We start from the raw sequence: 21,421 nt of genomic DNA, 5'->3' as shown, positions 1-21,421 counted from the left end.
ATTTTTCAAATGGGTTATTGTCGAGGATTTTTACAATTTTATTTTGTTGTGTGAACGGTTTTTATTGATAATACACAGAAAGGGTTTTAAGATATTTCGTCGCTTATACAAGTTGCAGAAAGGACTATTAAAACAAACTCGAAAAAAACCTGTCAAGTTTTAATTTATTTATAATTAAAAGTTAGTTAAAAAAATAAAACGATTCATAGCTAATAACGAAATATATTTACAAATTAAAATATCATTTACCTATTTACTATCACTTATAACATTTTTTAATATCTATTATAATTCGCCTTTGCAATATACAAAAAAAACCATAGGGATGTGGGTACAATTATTACGCTTACAAAATTTACAAACATTTATTGATAGTTTATATCTTAACAATAAAAGAATGCTTAAAGACTAACGTTGGCTATAAAACATTATGGAATCTTTTTTTAATTTCTTCTTTACTCGTAGAATCGTCACATTAAAGTTGTAATGTGGCAATGGATTACACCGCAGTGAATAACTATAGGAGACTTCATTAACATACTTCGCGTAGGTCATAACAAGAGTTGTGCAACACTACGTCCACTGCATATACCGCATCAGCTGTTTTGAATATATACAAACTTTTTCTAGAGCGAAGTAAACGAAATCGCATTACAAGAGCTAAAAAAAGTCAAAATATATTGAATTGGTAAATAAATGTCAGTAAATATTCTAAACATTTATTTTTGTAAATGATTGCTTGCAAACTCCAAACGACTACTTGTATTATTTCCGTTATTTTCGAAGAGGCGGTTTTTTTTAGTTCTATATTTATTTTTTAAGTGACATACAATATTTTTCGGTGAGATATTTAAATCAAAATTATTACAATTACAGTGGCAAGATCTATAGCTAGGTCCAAAAGAAAACATTCATTTTTTAAGTTTTCATATTTAATATCAGTTTCTTAAGTGTTTGCAAACATCATTTTACAAAAGTAGTAGCAACAACGACGTTTTAGAGAGCTACCTAACAAAATATTGAAAACTCTTTACACATCTGTCACCAGTCAATATAAATTCAACTAGGTATACATAAAATTTCTGATCACAATGTCGACTCGATGCCTACAAAGTACGTATTTGAACCCAGAGTCAATTAGATAGGACAGTCATGATCCCCGTCCCTCCAAAGGTTAATCAAGTTGATCAGCCATCTATGTTCTGAAGATTAATCACACTTCCAGTAACAATTAAAGACATGCGACAGGTAAAATATATTATAGAAATAAACAATCGAAGTAGCCTAATGCGCACTCTAGCAAACTCTAATAAAGTAAATTATGGAATTATATTCTGAATTTCATACAGAATTAGTCGTAGTTACCTATTTCAGAAGACACAACAATTGTATCTTCTATTTGCTGGAAATTTACTTTAACACGAGAACACATTGAGGCATAAAATGTCAACAGTGCTGCATTTCCTTCTGATAAAGTTAATATACGAATAAAATATTTACGTCACGGTGCCTAGAACAATACAGAATCGGAAAAAATAAAAAGAAAGGCTTTAAACCAAATATTTAAAATATTGCTTTTATTTTTGGTTTGGTCTAGTCTAAGCACCGTGTTACTTATGTAGATACGTCTTGTTGCGCGCATAACCAAACACAGCGAACAAAAACGGGCGGTTAACTGTCAACCCAACTTGATAAATAACACACCACTTTTCTCTAGACCTAATGACCTGAAATTATGTCTGAGCTTTGATTAGACTTTATGGTATGACTAGTCGTTCTGTCCGCGACTTCGTCCATGGTAAGTAGGAGGGTAGGTTGTAGATAAAAATTGCAAGTAAATAATATTGCTACTACAAATTGAGCTTATTTGATTGAATGCATGCAAGTCGTTTAGGATCAAATCGCGGACAAACAACGTGACATGTGAATTATATATATTACGATTTTATTTCCTTGTTTGAACATTCTTATCCCAGGAACTTGTGGTCCAATATAAAAAATTCTTAGTGTTGGATAGCCCATTTGTTGAGAAAGATTATACGTAATATTACCAATGAGAAATTTTACAAAAACGGGGAGAAATTCCGCGTCACTGTTTTTATTAAAAAATGTATTATATGTTGAAGTTTTTTGTTAAGGCTGCTTTATTTTTTTTAATTTATATATGTATATTATGTTATATGACAACCGCGCGGACGAAGTAGCGGGCAAAAGCCACTTTAGTATAATAATATAAAGTATTGTACAGTATTTATAACCAGGTCAAATTGGTTTCGCGTGAAGAAAAACGTTGTCTTATCTGTTAAAAAAAATATAACAATATATATTGCGGACTTTAGAACACCAGCCCCCTTGACCAAGGATACCACCTCTGTAGTCCCGTTATAAAGTAGCTTTATTTCAATGTCTTGTCTTTAATTTGTTCAACTTTATTCAGTTAAGAACTAGTTAACTAAAGACTACTGTATTGGAGTACAGAATATACACTGCTACAAACAAAAACTGCAATACGAGAGGATAAAATGTCATTGCCATCGTATTGATGTTATATTGTATTTTAATGTTGCACTTACTCGATTTTGAACACCGAGTTTACACCATGTGAATACGACATTCCGGTTAGGACTGAATTGCAGACAGTTAAAAATTAAAAATGTCAGTGAAAGTAGAATGATTACGTAGGTGTAGGTGTTACAAGACCGATATTGCACTACTAAGGCGACTGCGACACGACGGCGACTTCGTAAAAACTAACTCGTATAATGAAAAAAATAAGTTGCAAACATGACACGCGATCTTATCTGTTCATGACAACACCCCGCCTCGCTGTCACCATTATAGAGCCCTATCTAACACCTTTGAGGATAGCCGACAAACATACTTCTTATATAACGTTCACAACGCGTACTGATGGTCTACCACAACGTCTTAAAGTTACATTATCATTATTGTGGAGCATGACAGCACGATACACGACGTAAAGCGACATCTATTATCCACAACCGCAATAATATTACTTTAATACTCTCGGTAGACCTCGGTGACGTCTTAAAAGCGTTGAAATATACCATCGTCACTGTCTCACACGTTTAACATGTATACTTAGATCTCGCTCCAACGATCTTTTATCGTCTTTCCGATGGGTCAAGTTGTGTTGGCGCTAGTGGGGAGGGGCTGGCGCGTGTGGGGTTTTCACCGCTGCGAGCTTGGCGGGCGGCGGCAGTGGCTGGCGATCGAGCCGAAGCATTCGTCGCACACGCGTACTGGCTTCAGCTGCCCGTAGCGCGGCAACGGAATTGAGTTTGAGCTGCACGACGCGCAAAAAACTTTACCTGAAAAAGAATTTAAACAACCTTTTGTATGAGATACGTATTAGTTGATTTGAAATAGTATAATTCGATTAGAACATTCAGGTTTTATAAGTACAAACATCGCTCCGATAAAAGGGGAATAGAAAGCATTTAGGTTGAAGCCGTTAGAAGTCCTCATACCATGTGCCTCTACCAGGGTGAAGGAAATCCATGAGATTACTACCGGATTATAAAAATACCGGTCAAGTGCCAGTCAAGCGCGGTATGAAAAAGCTAAGGAAAATTTAATTAGTAAACAGATCGCATGGACAGCCTAATGGTAGAGGTCAGCACGCTTCGATTCCCGCGCAGCATAAACGTTCGTGTGATCTACGATTGCATATTGTGGGCGTGGGTGTCTTTGGGCATGTCAATGGAAAATTTGTGAAACTACCCGTGACAACTTTTAGATCACGTTGTTATTAACGTAGTAAAATTAGTAAAATTATTTTTTTATAGACTTGCACAGTGCTTCGATATACATATATATTCGTATATATCTTTTGAAATATTATTTTTTGTGAGTATAAACCTTATGCAGGTATACTATGGATGAAAAAAAAAACTCTGCATCAGTTTATGCACTTTGCTTGTATTTTTGGAAGTGTCTGGACTTTATAAGAGACTGACCCCTGAGTTTGTTTCAACATTTCTTCTCGGGGTAGTCAGATAGGAAATGTCTACTCCAGCGTTCTCAAAAAAGACAAGCAAATGTGATGAATTAATATCCTACTTGCAGAATAAATGATTTCATTTGAAGCATTGTTTAATAAATAGCGTTAGTGATGTCTGACCACAGTTGCGGCAGTGGTGGCGGCGGCGGAAGGCGGTGAAGTGCGCAGCGCAGCGCATGCAGGCGGGCGCCGCGATGTCCGGCACCCACTCGGGGGCGCGCTCCGGCCGCGCCGCGCCCTCCGCGCCCCCCGCGCCGCCCGCGCCCCCAGCGCCCTCCGCGCCCCCAGCGCTCGACGAACTGCGCACGGAAACAGTTTTATAATGACACAATCACGGACTACACAAATCACGTGATTACAGTAGACTTTCGTAATTTAGATTCATTTACAACGATATTTTTTAATCCTTGTCACTGATAAATGTGAGTTATAAGTTTTTCAGAACGGTTTTATGACACGCCGAGCGAGCCCGAATATAGTCTGCGCCAGATAAGAAAAAAAGTCGTTTATACAAGTCTACCCAATACTTCAACACTATTATTATTCAATTATTTGTTAATTTTAACTTCATTTTAATAAGCTTTTTTTAAATAAAACAAAACACTATGAAAATAAAAACTAAAAATAACAAAAGAATAACAAACGTGTGAAAACTTTCCATAAATAAAGCAGGTACAACATAAAAAGAAATTGGTTTTTTTTTAAACCGCTAAATAATTAGAAATAAATCACATTGACTATACACTCCGTAAAATTTAACCCAATTTCTATTCATTCATCGGCCATTAGAGAGGTACTAAATAGAGTTTTACCTTTTATACCCAGTCATCATCGTTATTACTTACCACTTACTGATAAAAAGTGACAAAATCGTTTTAATGTTTTGAAATGTCAAGACATAAAAATGCCAGATATGGACTCACGTGTATGTGAGATCGCCGGCCGAAGCGGAGGCGTGTAGCGTCGAGTCCGCGTACACTTCCTCTGCAGAGTACACGCTGTCGAAGGAGCTGCCTGTTGGGACAACACTATAGTATTATAGACGTTGCCCGGTAACAGCGAAACACACATATGTAGTACTTAGATCTTTTTTTGAACGACTCCCACAGTTAGGAATTTAATCTTTGTGTCGCAGGAGGTTTTATAAAGAGACTCAGAACAAGCATTTGCGGATCACACAAGTGCTCGTCCTACGCGGGGATCGAACCCGCGACACGTCGCGCGCGGTGGGTTTGGTGTGATGACCTCAACCACTCGGCTATCAAAAGCAGTTTTCTGTACAATCTTTGTTCTCAGAAGTCATGGCGCTTTTGGCGCTACAGTGGTGACATCATTAATGTCACGCTGTACACGCATATATTATAGCTGTTATCTTTTATAGTGTAACTAGCTGACCCAGCAAACGTTGTTTTGCCTAATACATTATTTCTAGTTGTATGTATTTTTAATGCCATATTATAAAAAAATAAAAACAAAAAATTTCGTCCAAAAAATAAAATATATTTTTAGTGTGGGCAACCCTTATCACTTAGGGGTATGAAAAATAGATGTTGTTCTATTCTCAGACCTACCCAATATGTGTACGAAATTTCATAAAAATCGGTTGAACCGTTTCGGAGGATTACGGTAACTAACATCGTGACACGGGAATTTTATATATTAGAAGAAGATTCATACATCTTTGACAGTCGTTACAATAGTCGGTAGTCAGAAGCTTGACTTGAACCAGTCTAACCAAGGGGTATCGTGTTTCCCAGGTAATTGGGTTGAGGAGGTCAGATGGGCAGTCGCTCCTTGTAAAGCACTGGTACTTAGCTGAATCCGGTTACACTGGAAGCCGACCCCAACTTAGTTGGGAAAAGGCTAGGCGGATGTTGATATCTTTTATAGTATTTAGGGAAAAAGGAATATTGTGTAGGTATTGGTGTCTCGACAACGTACCGTTCTGTATGACTTGGTCCTCAGTGGCTTCGTACTCGATGGCTTGCGGCTTGGTTTCGACCTCGTCCGGCTCGTCCGTCTCGGCCGGTTCCGGCGACTGGTTCATTAAGAACACAGACTTGAGAATGTTGCGGAGATCGGCCGCGAAGTTCGTCTGCAACTGGTCGGCGACACCCGCGATGCATACGAACAGACGATGGATGAGGTCTTCACTCGATCTGTTACAAGATAATTATAATAATACAAGTTTGTAACTGTCCTATAATTTGTTTAACATGTAACAAATACTTTCATGGGCAAGTCTATGTTGTTTGTTAGTGACTCATTGAATTGTTTGTATCTACAGTCTTCTATCGCTGAGCAAAAGCACTGTCTAACATAAAGAATAATTGATCAGGTATCAGATAGGCTCACTGCGAGCGAGGCTATATTAACAGCCACCAGGTTTCATGGCAAAGTTTTCCTTAGCCGTTTTTCAGTGGCGTCTCACAATATAAATAAAAGTACAAATGAATTTCTTAAATTTATTTGAACTTTAATGTTGTGCACAAAACTCGCTCCATAGAACTGATAATATAAATGATTGATAATACGTTATTTTCGTTCACTGCCATTTATGCTTACTTGAATTTTCCTCGGGCATGTTGTCTCGCCGCGAGTTCTTGCGCCTGTAGAGCGAGCGCTATCTGTTCGTCGTCCGCACATTCTGACGCCCCGCACGACGAACCACTGAAAGATCATGATTTGATTACATAATTCATATCGACTTCTGATAGGTTAGTTGATCTAAATGAGACAATATTGACTTATATACTTGGCATCAGCAAACTTTTCTCCATCTTTTGAGACAGGTTTCATTTTTTGTTTTCTACTTTTAAAAGCTGGCCACATTTCATTTCTAAGCTCATTTAGTGTCGTATAGACACTAAATTTGAGGACTCGATGTGTATGTTTTTCTGCTTTATTAAACCAGTGTCGTTTAAAGCATTTGAGTTTTTGCCATAGTTATGTCGTTTGGCCAATTTTGAATTAAACCAAAACGATAAACTGTGTCGTTTGCCCTGCTTTGCATTCAATTAACCGATCATTATCATCGGCCTAGCCTTTTCCCAACTATGTTAGGTTAGGTTAGGTCGGCTTCCAGTTTAACCGGATTCAGCTAAGTGCCAGAGTGCGAGAGCAAGGAGCGACTGCCCGTCTGACCTCCACAGCTCAGTTACCTGGGCAACACGGTACCCAACCCAACGCAACGTAAAAATATCTTATAAACATTTCTGAATTATGATTCCCTAAGGCGTAATCCAATCGTACCTTTCATCCACAAAGTGGTCCAGGTTGAGTGTGAGTGGAGTGGGCTGGTGTTGTGCGGGGCGGCTGTCGAGTATGAGCACGGCGGGCGACCACAGACGGGGCTTGCGGCGGCGCGCGGGCGGGGCCGGCCCCGGGGGCCAGGCGGGGGCCGCGCGCGCCGGGGCCCGGGCGGGGCGCGCGGCCCCCGGGGGCCAGGCGGGGCGCGGGGCCCCCGGGGGCCAGGCCTGCCGCGCGCGCCGCCCTGCCCCGCTCTCAGGCGCCGCCTCGCTCTGCCCCTCCTCGTCAGAACTTAACCTATTTATAACTTTGTCGATAATCGCCGAGGAGGAGCCCGCTTCGTTCTTACTGCTATCTTCTTCTACGTAATTAATATTTACAGTGACGTCATTATTTACATCGGAAAAGGAACTTTCTAACGTATTTTTGGTGTGCTTGTCGTCGTCTGCCTCCGTATCCGGACTCTTTAGTACCCTGTTCTGTTGCATGAAATGATTATCTTTGATGTCTTTACTCTGGTCGGTGTCGGGCGATCTATCTAAACTAGTATTTTCAGTACTGACGCCCGAGTCGACCGGGGACTCGTGGTCGCTCTCGTAACCTAACATAAACTTAACCCTTTCGTCCTCTCTGTCTAGCGTCATCTTAGCCGAATGGAAACTCGTGTTATCACCGTCTGCGGCTTCGTTATCAACTAAATTATTATACTCCTCATTGGTTAGTAGCAGGGAACTTAAATTAGCGTTAGCAATAGATATATTTGTATTAACTATATCCGCGTCAATATTATCTGGGATAATTAGCGGGAGATCAGAGTTTAATATTGCACTGTTCACATCGTTGCCCAACTCATCCTCTTGATTAAACACCGCAGAATTGTTGTGTGACAGCGAAGACAATACCGCGGGTTCATGACTTATCGCGTTGGGTATTAAGTACCCGTGACTCGTGGAAGGCATACAGCTTAACTGTTCGTTTCTAGGGCCGGAGAAGCCGAACGCTTCGGAGTCTTCTGTCGATATGAGTGTCGGTACATCGTTTGTGGAGAAATAGTGCATTTGATTGTGATCTATGATGTCGACGTCGCTGGCCGCTATGGAAGACAGTCTGTCGGCGATCTCTGTGACTTGTTCGTTAAGGGAGGTGACGAGGTCGTGGTTGGGGAGCTGGCGGTTGGTGTCGCTGGTGGTGGCGGACACGGCGTTGATGACGAGCGGGTCGAACATCATGAGGCCGTTGGTGGAGAGGTTGCGGAGGGAGGAGAGGTCAGTGCTCTCGGTCTTGCTGGTCTTCCTGGTCCTGTCGAGCGCGTGGCCGGTGTCGCTGGCGCAGTCCGCGTCGGCGGCGTCCTCGCTCAGGCGCCGCAGCCCGTCCAGGATGGGCGTCATCACCTCTATGTTGTCGGGCAAGTAGTCGCCGTCCGATATCACCGGGTCACATGAACTGCTAATTATATTTGATAATTAATTTCATATATATAGTGAACTCTAAAAGTTACGAATAAAAGTTACTGTTTATGTCATATTTGCAAAAAATATGAATCCAATTACTATCTCGAAATAAGGAAATGATAAGACAGTAAAGCTTTGGCATTGCCTGACAAAACGTTGAAATTGAGTTTTCTGCCTCATACATCACATAAACTGGATTGTACATTGTGTTTCATTGAATTTGAGTATAATAAACAGAAAATAGTCATGTAATATAAGATATACCTTTGAGTTGAGTAAAGTTCGCGGCAGTTAGCATGATCGGTATAGAACCTCGATACAAACTCCCCAATATCTGGATAAGGGCACGACCAGTCGTTTGATGTTTCTGGGTCTAGAAAAAGATCATTGTTAACAATTAAAACAAGCTTTCTTTAATTTTGCATTAGTTGCATGTTCTTCTACGTAGTTATTACCCAAGAAAAAAATGTTGTCAGTTGATTAGAAGTTTAATACGTTGAAATTATTTTTATGCTGTCTATTTTAAAACATAACTAACATTTAGTAGTAAAACGGAGGGTAAAAGGTGGGACACTATTGGGTACCTGTTTCGATAGCCATCAGCTATCGCCAGGCAGCCCTAAGTTATTAATTCCAATCTTCTTTCGCACTGATTGATCACAATTTGATTTACATTTTAATTATTTAGTTTGTTTGAAAAATATCTTCAAAATTGCTACTAACCCTAACCGTATGTCAATTAATGTGACCAGTGAAGGGCCACGTTTTATAGATGTATACCTGCGGGTAGGTCGAGGCCGGCGAGGTTTGAGATGTCCTCGTTGGTGCACAGCAGTCGCTCGAGAGCCATCAGCTCGCGCCGGTCCAGCGTCCACAGGAGCGAGCGGATCTTGTGCAGCAACGTGCGGAACGGACGGAACATGTCCGACATCTCCTCTGTTACAGATAAACATATAATATATTATTACTGAAGCCCTACTAATACATAAATGTGAAAGTAAGTTTGGTTGTTACGCTTTCACGTGAACACTACTCAACCGATCATCATGAAACCTTGTATATTCTTGGTGGTTATAGAAGTAACATAGGCGTTTTTATTGATAAAAAAAGATTCTTTTACGCAAAATTAAGGAAATGTTTCAACGCCATCAAGCAGTTCAGTAATGAAGTTCCAACCCTGAGCACTGTTTTACCGACGGTCACGTCAATATCCGATCATGAACAAACATGAATTACCGCGCGCTGCAAACTAAAGACCTCGCAGACGGAGTCACGGGCATCAGCTAGTAATATAATAATATTCTATATTGTTCACACAACGACATCTAGTCTCAAACTAAGCATATGCAAGCTATGTTATATGAGTTTGAGACAACTGATAAACATACTTATATATTTCTAAACACATACATAAAATAGCTAAATTACAACCAGACAAAAAACAAACGATCGTGCTCATCTCACACACATTTTTCCTGGCTGGGAATCGAACCCACAAGCCCCAGTATAGCAGTCAAAGCCTCTAACCACTAGACCAACAGGCCAGTCTTGCTATCTAATGCTTATAATAATACGATATTTCTCAGGCTGCATTTCGGGGGAATTATTTTGACGTGCCATTGATCAACGTGTTCGGCATCACTGCAAAGTATCAAATTCTCAACTGCCTCCATACCAAAGTTGTATCAAAATCAATTCAAAGTTATAGCGTGAAATTAGTGTGTTAAGTACGGGCGTAATTAATAGATAACCATTGTCAGTTTTTTATAGTTTTTGTTATTTTTCTACACGCTGTGGTTTACCTGCAATATGCTTTTGAGTTCTTCTTTTCTCATCTCTATCCTTGAGGATAACGGCAATTTTTTTTTCAGCGTCTTGTAAGTTTTATCAATAATGGGTACGTATTTTTTAATTTGTCCCGCAAACGGACATTGATTAAATTACAGTGAATTAAAATTACGTGTGACATCACGATTGTGTATTAATTTTACGATATCGTTACGTCACAAGCTCCTTCGCCTTAGCTTTTAAGAAGTTTCTCATATTTTTCAATTATCTAATTGAGGGACTAAATATATTTTGACTTTTTACACCCAGTCGTGACCCTTATTGTGTGCCTAAGATTTGTTAAATAGACTAGAATTTTATTTATTCCCTTATCAAATATGTGCCTAAATTTCTAAATTTAGGTGAGTTGGTAAGTTAAAAAATCACCTGGCGGTTTGTCAATACTAAGCGGCCCGCTTGAGTAGATGAGCAATCCGCTGACTATAGCCAACCGCGGCACTGCGAACATTAGCGCAGGGTCGTAAGAGTCCACCTGAAAAAAACATTAAATAAATACCATCCATTTGCTACATTTGTTACTATTTATTAAGGAAAGTTTAAGAGAAAATTTCAATTCCAATGTAAGACCCTACTAAATTGTTTACGTTTGGTCTGTGGGTTTAAACAAATATTTGTTAAATATTATATTCAGATATATTCCTTCAAGTTCTTGGCTGATGCTTCATTTATTCTTCGCAATTGTACTTATTATCTTCGAATAACCGTAAGGTATCTTTACAAAGTATAGTACGTCCTCAGACACAGTGGAGTGATGATCTGGGCAAGATGCCTGGCAGGAGCTGGATGCGAGCAGCCGAAGACAGATCTCGATGGAGTGCTATTGGGGAGGCCCCTTGTCTAGCAGTGGACGAATATGGGCTGATGATGATGATGATGATGATAGTATCTGTAAAACCAACCTGTTCTTGCACGAGTAAGTTCTGTTTGAGCGCCCGCCGTAAACTCTCGGAGAACAACACGCATATCAGCTGCTGCGCTTCGAACTCGTGCGGCGTCTTCACATTTACCATAGCGCTTACATAACATAACTCGAACTCGGCAAATAATCTGGAATCGATAGAAAATATCAAATGTTCAATATAAAATGGTATTAGGCAATTTTAAACGGGTAATAACAATTGCACTGCATATTTACACTAGCCCTGCTCCTAAGCTGACACTTGTGGCTGGAGTAAACCTGCATCATATCAGGAATAAGATGTAAATAACACCCTTGAAAAATTCTCAATTGTACCGGCTTCCTCACGATATTTTTCTTCGCCGTTTCAAAATAGTTATTATTACTTTATAATAAGGGCGTAAACTCGAAAAGATATTCATTCGACAGTCAATGGATTACGGAAGACCAATAGTTTGAAGCTATACTGCACTTATGCTGGACAGCTGTCTCAAGGAAGTGAAGCGCGGCAGATTAGTAACAGATTAGACGAAAGAGAAATGTTTTACCTGTCAAATATCCTGAGACTTTCATGTAGCATGTCATCGTGTTGCGACAGCGCCATACCTCGAGGTCGAAGACATTGTTCCCTGAGCAAAGAACGCACAGTTTCTAAGCTGCGAGTCAAGGCCTTTGCCAGCGGGCGCATTGCTGCAGATTCCTCCTCGCGATTCATTATCGATGAGCCCGCGGCGAGGCACTGAAACAAATAACAATGATATTTATACCACAGCTTCTTAAACGAGATCTAATACGCATCGACGGGCTGTAAAGACTTGAAACCACGTCCGGAGCAGACAGAAATCTTAATTAAGTATTATTGTATATTGAATTAATATTGGATATTTTCCGGTAGTACTAGTTTGACCATCCTTACTTCTAACAATAAAACGCTTTACCTAGGCTTAGAAGCTGACGCACATTCAAAACTCGAATTCATCGTAACTCTGTCGTGGCAATGATTGAGTAACGGTTAACGGTGAGTTTTAAAAGACCATTTACCCAGGGGTGGAATCTTATACAGGATAAAAATGTTCACCTCTGCTCCGAACCAGAGTTGTCCAGCGAGATTGTCCTGCAGCACGTCTTCGGGGAACTTGACCCGAAAGCCGCGAGCCACGCGCTCGTCTCCCAAGAGCTGGTCCATTATCTGGCTCGTGATGTTCAGCACACGATCCTGGAAAAGAAAAAGGCTACTAGCAAAATACAATCAGAGGAGATAGAGGTAAAATACATTAATGCCTCTAAATTTCACATCTCTTTGATCTTTTTCTTAATCTTTAAAATGTTGTCGAGTGTTGACTGCCCAGCGATAGGATCTTTTAGGTAGAAATAAAAATAGGTTGTCTTTAATATAAAGTAAAAAAAATCTGATTAAGAACTTGTTTCTTAATCAGATTTTTTTTACTTTATATTGGAATAAATCCTTCTTTAACATCAATAATATAATTTATACTGGTTTCCGTCGATGCAAAAACTTGCTTTAAATCCCAAAATTTATCATACAATTTCTGTTATTTAGAGGTGAAAAACAATGTCTACTTTTTGCACGCAACATCAGGGCGAGCGGCAGGGTGTTGTTCTAAAGGTCAGACGTCAAACATAGTCGCACTTATAGCCAGGTGTTTCGAATGGCCTATTGGCACTTCTAAAAGTAATAATATTGCAGTTGAGGAAGAGATACGCCACTCTACGCCGTGAAGTGCGCAGTCACTCACGCTTGGTGAAGGGTCATATTAAAAGTTAATTTCATTTCACTTTTCTATAGTACTTTTTAATCTGTCAAAGTAAAGGAAAGGTGCATATTACTAGAAGAAAGAAACCCTCGTAAGACACACTGATTATTTAGTATTTATAATGGTATTATGAACAGTCGCGAAATTTTTGGTAGGTAATATAGAAAATTAAACAACCCAATGAAATAATGAACTTGCGTGCAACATAGTGCTTAACAATAGGTACTTGAAGTGACTAATGAGCACGGATACGCCACTACTGCAATAGTTAAGGCAGAAGCGTCACGTGTACACTAAAACTTAACGTGATAATTAGTTACGAGTTAGTTTGTTCATACATGGAGTGTTTGAGCAGTGAGCCGATGATCAACATGACCCGCTCGGATCATAGTTTTGTGAGACTATAAATGGACACTGACACCGATGTTTCGTACCAATAGGCTAATTATTAGAAACGGTTGGGTGACAAATAAGTTTGTGGCTACTCACTCTCAAATTAATTTGTCACGGTAACAAACCTCGACATTTACTTTTAGTTATAGCGGCTGTCACGGTTTATGAGACAGACTGTTGTCGGACGGACAGAAGAACGGAGGTTTGGACAAGATGGACAGTTGCAGGTTTCCATTTTTACACTTTCGGGTACAGAACCCTAAGGATGACGTCGTTCCTTGAGGAAAACCTCTTAAACCCAGACAATTGCAGTGAGAGTGCTATCTCTCCTCTACAACTGCAAAGACCAATGCGCCACCAGACCTTTATAGCTTTTAAACCGAGTGATTGAGGTCACCATGCCAAACCCACTGAGGTTAAACGTGTCGCAGGTTCGATTCTCGCCTAGGACAAACATATGTGCGATCCTCCAGTACATTGATAGCTAGAAAAGGCGCGTAATAAACATTACAAATTTGATCTAGTGACTCTAGTTGCGCAAAAGCCATGGTCATACAAACATGTGTTTTGTAAATATTACAAACACAATAATCGATCAATACTTACAACATCGCAATACTTTAATACATCACTTGAAACACTTGAGCCATAAGCACTTTTACGCATTATTTTGGGAGTGTAATACGAAAATGTTAATTAAATTAGACTGCACTGCTCAAGCCCAACAGAACAGACTCGCAGTAGTATTAGTTCAAGTCTCTAATCATATTTTCTTGCATAATACATCTTTGAATGTCCAATTCTTGCATGAAATAACCACATAAAATGAGGGTCTCAGTTTTCTTTATTCTATCAGACGATTAGGAGGACATCTATGACATTAAACATATTGATAAAAAACGATACTCCCAATAATACTATTACGAACAGTTGTTGTATGACAACTTAATATTTAAAACGGATAGCGTCAAAGTGGTTATGACAAATGTACATAAATATTACTGTACACGTGGTCTAGTGCAATAACTATTACTATTTATAATTGTATTGTCTTAAAATCATACGGTTGATTACAATACAGTGATCTGCTCGCTAGGTAATAAATGTAATATTGATTATAATAGAGCCTTATGAGTTGTTTCGTATAGTTTGCTGACAAAGAGATAGCGAGGCGACCGTGTTTTCTAAGTGTTTTAATCACGCATATGAATAGAAACATTTGTAACGAGCCAGTCAAATAAAATATGAAGACACCTTTTTTCGTACTGGTCAGGATTTTTTTTAAAATTTACTAACACGCTTTATTAGATAAATATAAATAACTGATCATCAAACTTCGTTCTTTCAAACAAAAACATCAATGCTATGATGACACAGACTGATAACGTCACATGCTAGGAAAATGCGTACTGGTAAGTGACGTCACACGAGATTTTAAATTGCTGTATTCCCTTCATTTTTTATTTACGAGATTAAAGAAAAAATACATATCTAATATTTTTAGAAATCTGTCTGACTGATTAAACAGATTTTTTTTCAAATACTCTTTGGTTGTATTTCAATTCTACGTCGAAAGTAACGGTTTTTGCGATTATCGAATAGCTATTTAGCAGTATAAATGGTTTAATACTTAAGATGTATGAAAACGGTCATTTGTATGCAGTACTAATAAAAAAGTAACTCAATTCATGTGTACTTACCGTACTTTAAACCAAGATTATTTTTATTTAAATTACCTTTAAACATTGATTTCAACATCACGATAAATTTGAAGGTACTTATTAATTGCAGAGGAAAATTGTTAATTACCGAGATGTTTCGTACGAAGTATTTCCTATAGTATGAAGGACGTTCTAAACTATAAATTGTTCAAGGAAGTCATCAACATAGGTGTTGACCTTTAAACTAAAGAAAAACGGCATATCCAGAGTTGTTTGGATGTCATTATAAAATACTTTAAATTAAAAAAAACACACTCGCACACTCATAATGTTTGACGTCAAAAACCATAATAATACGGTTTTTGACTAAATCTCATAATATACATCAGTCCGTCAGACAGATTTCCAAAAATATTCAATTCGGAATTTTTTGATTTTATCATTAAAAATAAAAAAAAAGTAAATAAATAAATATGGTAGTGGGGACGAAAACATTATTTGCTGGTAAAAAGAGTACTGGTAAATGACGTCACACGAGATTTTTAATCACTGTATTAGCTTCGTTTTTTTACGGGAAAAAAGAAAAATAAGGATACAATATTTTTTGGAAATCTTTTTTATCAAATACCCTATTGCGTCTACAAAGAATATTGATCACATATTTTTTTTAATTGCCTTACTATAAAAACTCAGCTGATGACAATAAAATTTGTTATTGTCTGGTAACCACTAGGATTGTTAGGAAATTCTTAGCGCTTCATTTCTAAAAATTTTTTATTTCTAAACGTAAAACAACAGTCTATAAAAACATACGTATATTGCACAAGTTACATGTTATCCACCCAATATCCGAAGTTTTATCCTTTACCACGTCGTTGTTTTCTCGACTCCTGAGTCTGACATTCATACCATTTGCCCGCGTGCCCTAAATTCTCGTGCAACTGCACGTTGAATAACTTACAAGTACTCACATGAATGATTCCATCATTCACTATTTAGTAGCCGCGCAAGGCTACTAACTACTAACAAGAAATTCAGAGATCAGACAAGGTCATATTCTACTCATCCGCAAACATCATAATTCGGTCATCATAACAAAAATTTATGTTAATATAGGTAAAAAGTAGATACTATTTAATTTTAAGAAATGCCTGTGCCCATGTTTTAATAAGACTATGAATGTAAATAAAAGTACGCAGATTAAACAACCCAACACTTTCGTAGACTAAATATTTTTTTCATTACCAAACTCTCGAATGAAATATTTGGGTCAACTGACGTTCATTGTTATTGACTTGTTTGTGGTCCATGAATGAATCAGATATGCATACAGACTGGGCGACGAAAAGCAACAAAAACAATGCGGAATATCTACCTACCGAGTACTGGCCAAAACCTTAAAAAATAAACTTTGCGGGGATCATAATTATAATATTATGTTTCTATCGTGTTCTTCCGTTGCAAAGTTTAAAATGTTAGAGTATCTTGATTTTTATTGTACTTAGAGAAAATATTTATATGCAGATCAAAAAATCACGTAAGAATTTATTGTACACGTTTTGGAAAGTCCGATCATATTTTTTTAAGGAGTTTCATCCTTGAAACAATTTCTTTCAGAAAGAAAATGTTGATTCTCTGGTACTTTTTACGAGCCAAGGAAAAGGGTGTATGGTATGGCGGATAGACTATGTCGCTCCCTTCAAAGGTAATTTCCAAAGGCAGAAGTCATTCAAAAATTTAAATCACTTTCATCATTCATATCAAACAAGGAAAACCAACCAGACTTAGTCTCTCGTACAAAATAGCGTATAATGTTGCTATCAGTTCGACCTCCAATTACCACTGCATGATTCATATGAACAGCAAAAACTACGCAAAACCCCACTCTGTACATTCAAGGTGGTTCGTTTGCAAGCGATTGTGTATCATTCCGCTGCTTATTATAAAAAATACATTTATACGAAGGTTATATCGTAACGATAGAAGTACATTTTGGGGTGGATTTTAAACACAAGATTGATTTTTAATGCAAACCAATAGCTAGCCGTGTCTACCTACAGCATGTCATGAATCTTTGCAGCAATATATTTCCGTGTTGTTTTTTTTATTAATTGGACAATAACTTTGTACAAAGATACTAATTTTCATAGAATATGAGTTTATTGAAACCATTCTACTTCTTCATAAAATAGGTTCGAACAAGTATAGCTCGCTTTATTCCATTTATCACTGACATTCAATTATACCGTGTCATATAAACATACATACATACATAAACTTTATTACTTCCTAACAAATTATTTTATTTTCCGAGTTATAAATGTTTTATTTTACAATAACAATATTATGTTTACGTTACTTCATATATGATATGATGGTTGTTGATCTTCCACGTACATGTTACGGATCTACTCAATTTTAATAATTAAAGGAAAAAGTATGTATTTTAGATCAGTCAGATCTTATTCATACAGCAGAGTAATACAGACCGCAGTCATACCTCAAAAACCCGCTTCTGCAAATTAGGAGAGATGAGACACTTGATCACTTTCATGTTTCTCTTGAGAGAGAATGAGATTATTTTCACCTGTAATGCACCATGATCCCATTGTCCAAATATTCTAAGCAGAAAAGGGAACGGAAAAATTAAGCCATTAGAGGTTCTCAGCAGCGTTCGGTTCGACGAACCGGGAAGATGAGATGGTACAAGAGTATCAATAGAAGTAGACCTCGAAAATGGATGACATTTACAAGTGTTTGATAGTATATAACTAATGAATGTAACACATTAATTATCTTATCGATCTCGGAACGGCTGCCATAATTTTAAAAGGTTTCGGGAGCGACAAATTGATCTAGTAAGCATGTTTTTTAAGTTTTTTTTTAATCTTGTTATTGATAATCAACTTCATTGATACCGAACAAAGCTTGATCATCCAGGATATCCAGAATACATGAAAATACTGCACCCTAAATATATTAAACTAACTTGTATACCTTACGTTTACTTGAATTTATAAAATCCTATGACCTTTAAGTATTATTGTGTACTAGCTTTTCGCCCGCGGCTTCGCCCGCGCCGAGGTCGGATATATGGCGTTTCCAAGAGAACTCTTCAAAAGTCCGGGATAAAAACTATCCTATATTCTTTCTCAAGGTCAACTCTCTGTACCAAATTTCATTAAAATCAGTTCAGTGGTTTAGACGTGAAAGCGTAACAGACAGGCAGACGGATTTACTTTCGCATTTATAATATAAGTAAGGATGTACCACAAGAGTTATTTTACAGAAAGAAATTTCCAAGGCATTATCACGAAAAGTAATGCATGTGACACAACACACTGGCTTGTCATAATAACAGCTTTATCAGAACAGGCATCATAAAGCGATAAAAATATTCAAATAATACAAAAAAATACTTGCCATCTTAACATTACGACAATCAGACTCCCTACTAATATTATATATGCGAAAGTAACTCCGTCTGCCTGTCTGTTACGCTTTCACGTCTAAACCACTGAACTGATTTTAATGAAATTTGGTACAGAGATAGAGTTGACCTTGAGAAAGAACATAGGATAGTTTTAATCCCAGACTTTTGCAGGGTTCTCTTGGGAACGCGATTTAACCGACCTCGGCGCGGCCGAAGCCGCGGGCGAAAAGCTAGTATCAATATAAGGATAACTTTCGATGTGTCTTTTGCAGAAAGACAAAAACATGTTAAGGATTTCCGTACCCAGAAAGTAAAAATGGACTTCTACTACTAAAGGTCCGATGTCTATCCATTTGTCAGCAGGCTGTAGCCGTTGCACCGTAATAGCTAGACCGTTAAAATTATCACAGATTATTCACTTACGTCGCTGCTTTAACAACAAATGAAAATAGAGGATAATTACGGTGGACTTAGTAGGTACTCATAAACATGACGGGTCTTTTTTTGCAAATTGATCTTTATTAAGCCTATTTATGCGGAACCCTCAATGTTGCAAGTCTGACTAACACTTGACTGGTTTTATTATTATACGTTTAGCCTTTGTAAGGTTTTTGATCTGAAAAATCATTGACGTCGCTTTGCCCTTGCAAGTCAAGTACGACAAATTTACCAAGTATTTATTTTTGATATTATCAATAAACAAAAAAACAATCGTTCAAACAATAAATGATGACTAACGATTTGTTTATTATGGACATTCCGATTATCACCGTCTGTACTTAAAGCCACAGATTATAGAATAGTAGGTAGATGAATTAACAAAATGAAGGTCACCGATTAGATTGAACGTAGTTTTCCGTGCAAATTGGCAATTTGTGATGAAATTATGACGAAAACACACCTTAGAGTTAGGTTGACCAGGCTGCTATTTGGAACATTATTTTTGTAAGTACAAATACACGTTCAAGAGGACCTTTATTACTTCTTGTAACCGTATTTACGCACCACACAAAAAGAGTGTTGAATAGTGTAGTCCCTAACCTGTATCCGGAACCACGCCAAAAATAACCTGCCAAGGACAAGACGCAAGATGTCTTCCAAGTTGCTAGACAACAGCAGTGAAGAGTCTATCTTCTCTAATCGAAGTAATCTTATAAGAAGTCTCTAGATGTTATTAAATTAACAGTTACGACAAACGTACAACAGTTTAAGGTAGTAAAATGCTAACAGCAACAAACCTGTGCATGTCTAAGCTGGTTGACGAGCGTCGAACACCTTTCTGGGTCTTTTCGCCCGTCAAACGAGTCCAACTCCGCCGCGACCATGTTTAGTGCGTCGTCGGCGAAAAAGAACTGTGCCAGAAGCGACCGGTCGTCCCTCTGTAACAAAACAAATAACATGTAAACGTAAACTCGAAATATAAGCACGACGGTAAAGATATCGTCCGTATCATAAGTGCCGAACACGATCACATTAATCGTTTATACAGAAAATACATAAAAGAAACTATTTTTTTGTCTAACATGTAGGTATACTTTATCCTGCTAACCTATAAAATCAGTCAATCAACTACTTACCTATTGCTGAATATGCGGGCTAAAGTTTATAGTATCAGCTGTACTAAACAAGGAAGATCAACATAATTTATAACGAAAATGGTAATAAATTTATAACATGATAGTGGAAAAACATGCGATCCACTGGCCATTGCCCTTTATCAAAACACCGAACTACCATTAAATTAACTAAAAGCAGGTAAGATCGGCACACGAATATATTTCACATGTTAATAGGTTCATTCCCTTTAAACTGTGCAAAACAAAAGTCAACAGAGGACACAGGTGTGATCATCTTGTTAGATATGTTAGATTAGATATGTTAACCAAAATAGCTACTTCGAAATAATGTTCTACAATATTGTACACCATAAAAAGATCTACAAAAAAGTTTGAGACAGCATATTATGTCCATCTTTTAAAGTTGACTCATCATAACCAATTTTTTGGCTAGTAACTTTATTCCATGCAGCATGCAGCGACGATGGTATGACTCCTTATCAAAATAAACGTTAAATAAATTCTGTAGCGTATGTTAGTACTGCTCCCGTGAAAAGCCGGGGCGGGTCGCTAGTTCTTATAAAATAGTTTAGGGTTGATTCATTGGCAAAAGTGATTTCGTTTTTACTTGTTTTTTAATAAAAGTGAGGGAGTGGGTGAGAAAGTAGGGCTCTCACTTTCGTCGTTGTTTTACTTACCTCTCACTTAATCCTTGTTTTTGGATCCATTTATGTAATATCAAGACCTCTTTCTTTATAAAACTGTACTGCTGATAGCAATGTGATTAAATAACCTGACATCTTCCAGTTACGTAAGTCCTTACGCTATGCTAAAGTATTAATTTAGCTTATTATTCGTTTCAAATATTACTTTCATTTTTATTATTTGCAATGCCATTGTGAGAGTAACGTTAAGGTGTAAAATGTCTATTTCTACTTACATTCCACTTTATAAAGACAGTGATAGCACCTTTGTCATCTAAAGGACCAACTAGGTGTCACTTGAGAATGTGGCGGTAAATTATTACTTAGAAATTTAATTGAATGAATCAAATAATTAGGTAAATAAATCGTGACTTACACAAAAAATACTACGTATTAATTTTGTGTGCGTATACACTTTGTTTATGCTAT

General features: G+C 37.7%; 1 protein-coding gene across 1 annotated transcript; it reads right to left on the bottom strand.

The window, feature by feature from the left end:
- Positions 1-351: 351 nt before the first annotated feature.
- Positions 352-20,195, bottom strand: LOC113495101 (lateral signaling target protein 2 homolog). The gene is made up of 13 exons (XM_026873696.1): positions 19,971-20,195; positions 12,549-12,686; positions 12,019-12,209; positions 11,472-11,619; positions 10,939-11,044; positions 9,505-9,660; positions 8,989-9,097; positions 7,277-8,719; positions 6,590-6,694; positions 5,966-6,183; positions 4,948-5,038; positions 4,145-4,323; positions 352-3,332 (listed from the first exon to the last, which is right to left on the bottom strand). The coding sequence occupies exons 1-13, from the start codon at positions 20,130-20,132 to the stop codon at positions 3,193-3,195; spliced, it is 3,186 nt and encodes a 1,061-aa protein (XP_026729497.1). The 5' UTR covers positions 20,133-20,195; the 3' UTR covers positions 352-3,192.
- Positions 20,196-21,421: the final 1,226 nt, after the last annotated feature.

This window comes from Trichoplusia ni, chromosome 6 (assembly GCF_003590095.1).
Source record: "Trichoplusia ni isolate ovarian cell line Hi5 chromosome 6, tn1, whole genome shotgun sequence".
In the NCBI taxonomy this organism is placed as follows: domain Eukaryota; kingdom Metazoa; phylum Arthropoda; class Insecta; order Lepidoptera; family Noctuidae; genus Trichoplusia; species Trichoplusia ni.
This window is presented reverse-complemented; position numbering and strand designations above follow the sequence as displayed.

Coding starts and splice junctions, on each gene's coding strand:
- LOC113495101 (XM_026873696.1), bottom strand. CDS start 20,132: ATGTTATTTGTTTTGTTACAGAGGGACGACCGGTCGCTTCTGGCACAG. Junction 9,098..9,504: donor CGGCCTCGACCTACCCGCAG/GTATACATCTAT, acceptor ATCTTTTTCTAG/ACCCAGAAACATCAAACGAC. Junction 6,695..7,276: donor GACCACTTTGTGGATGAAAG/GTACGATTGGAT, acceptor ATGATCTTTCAG/TGGTTCGTCGTGCGGGGCGT.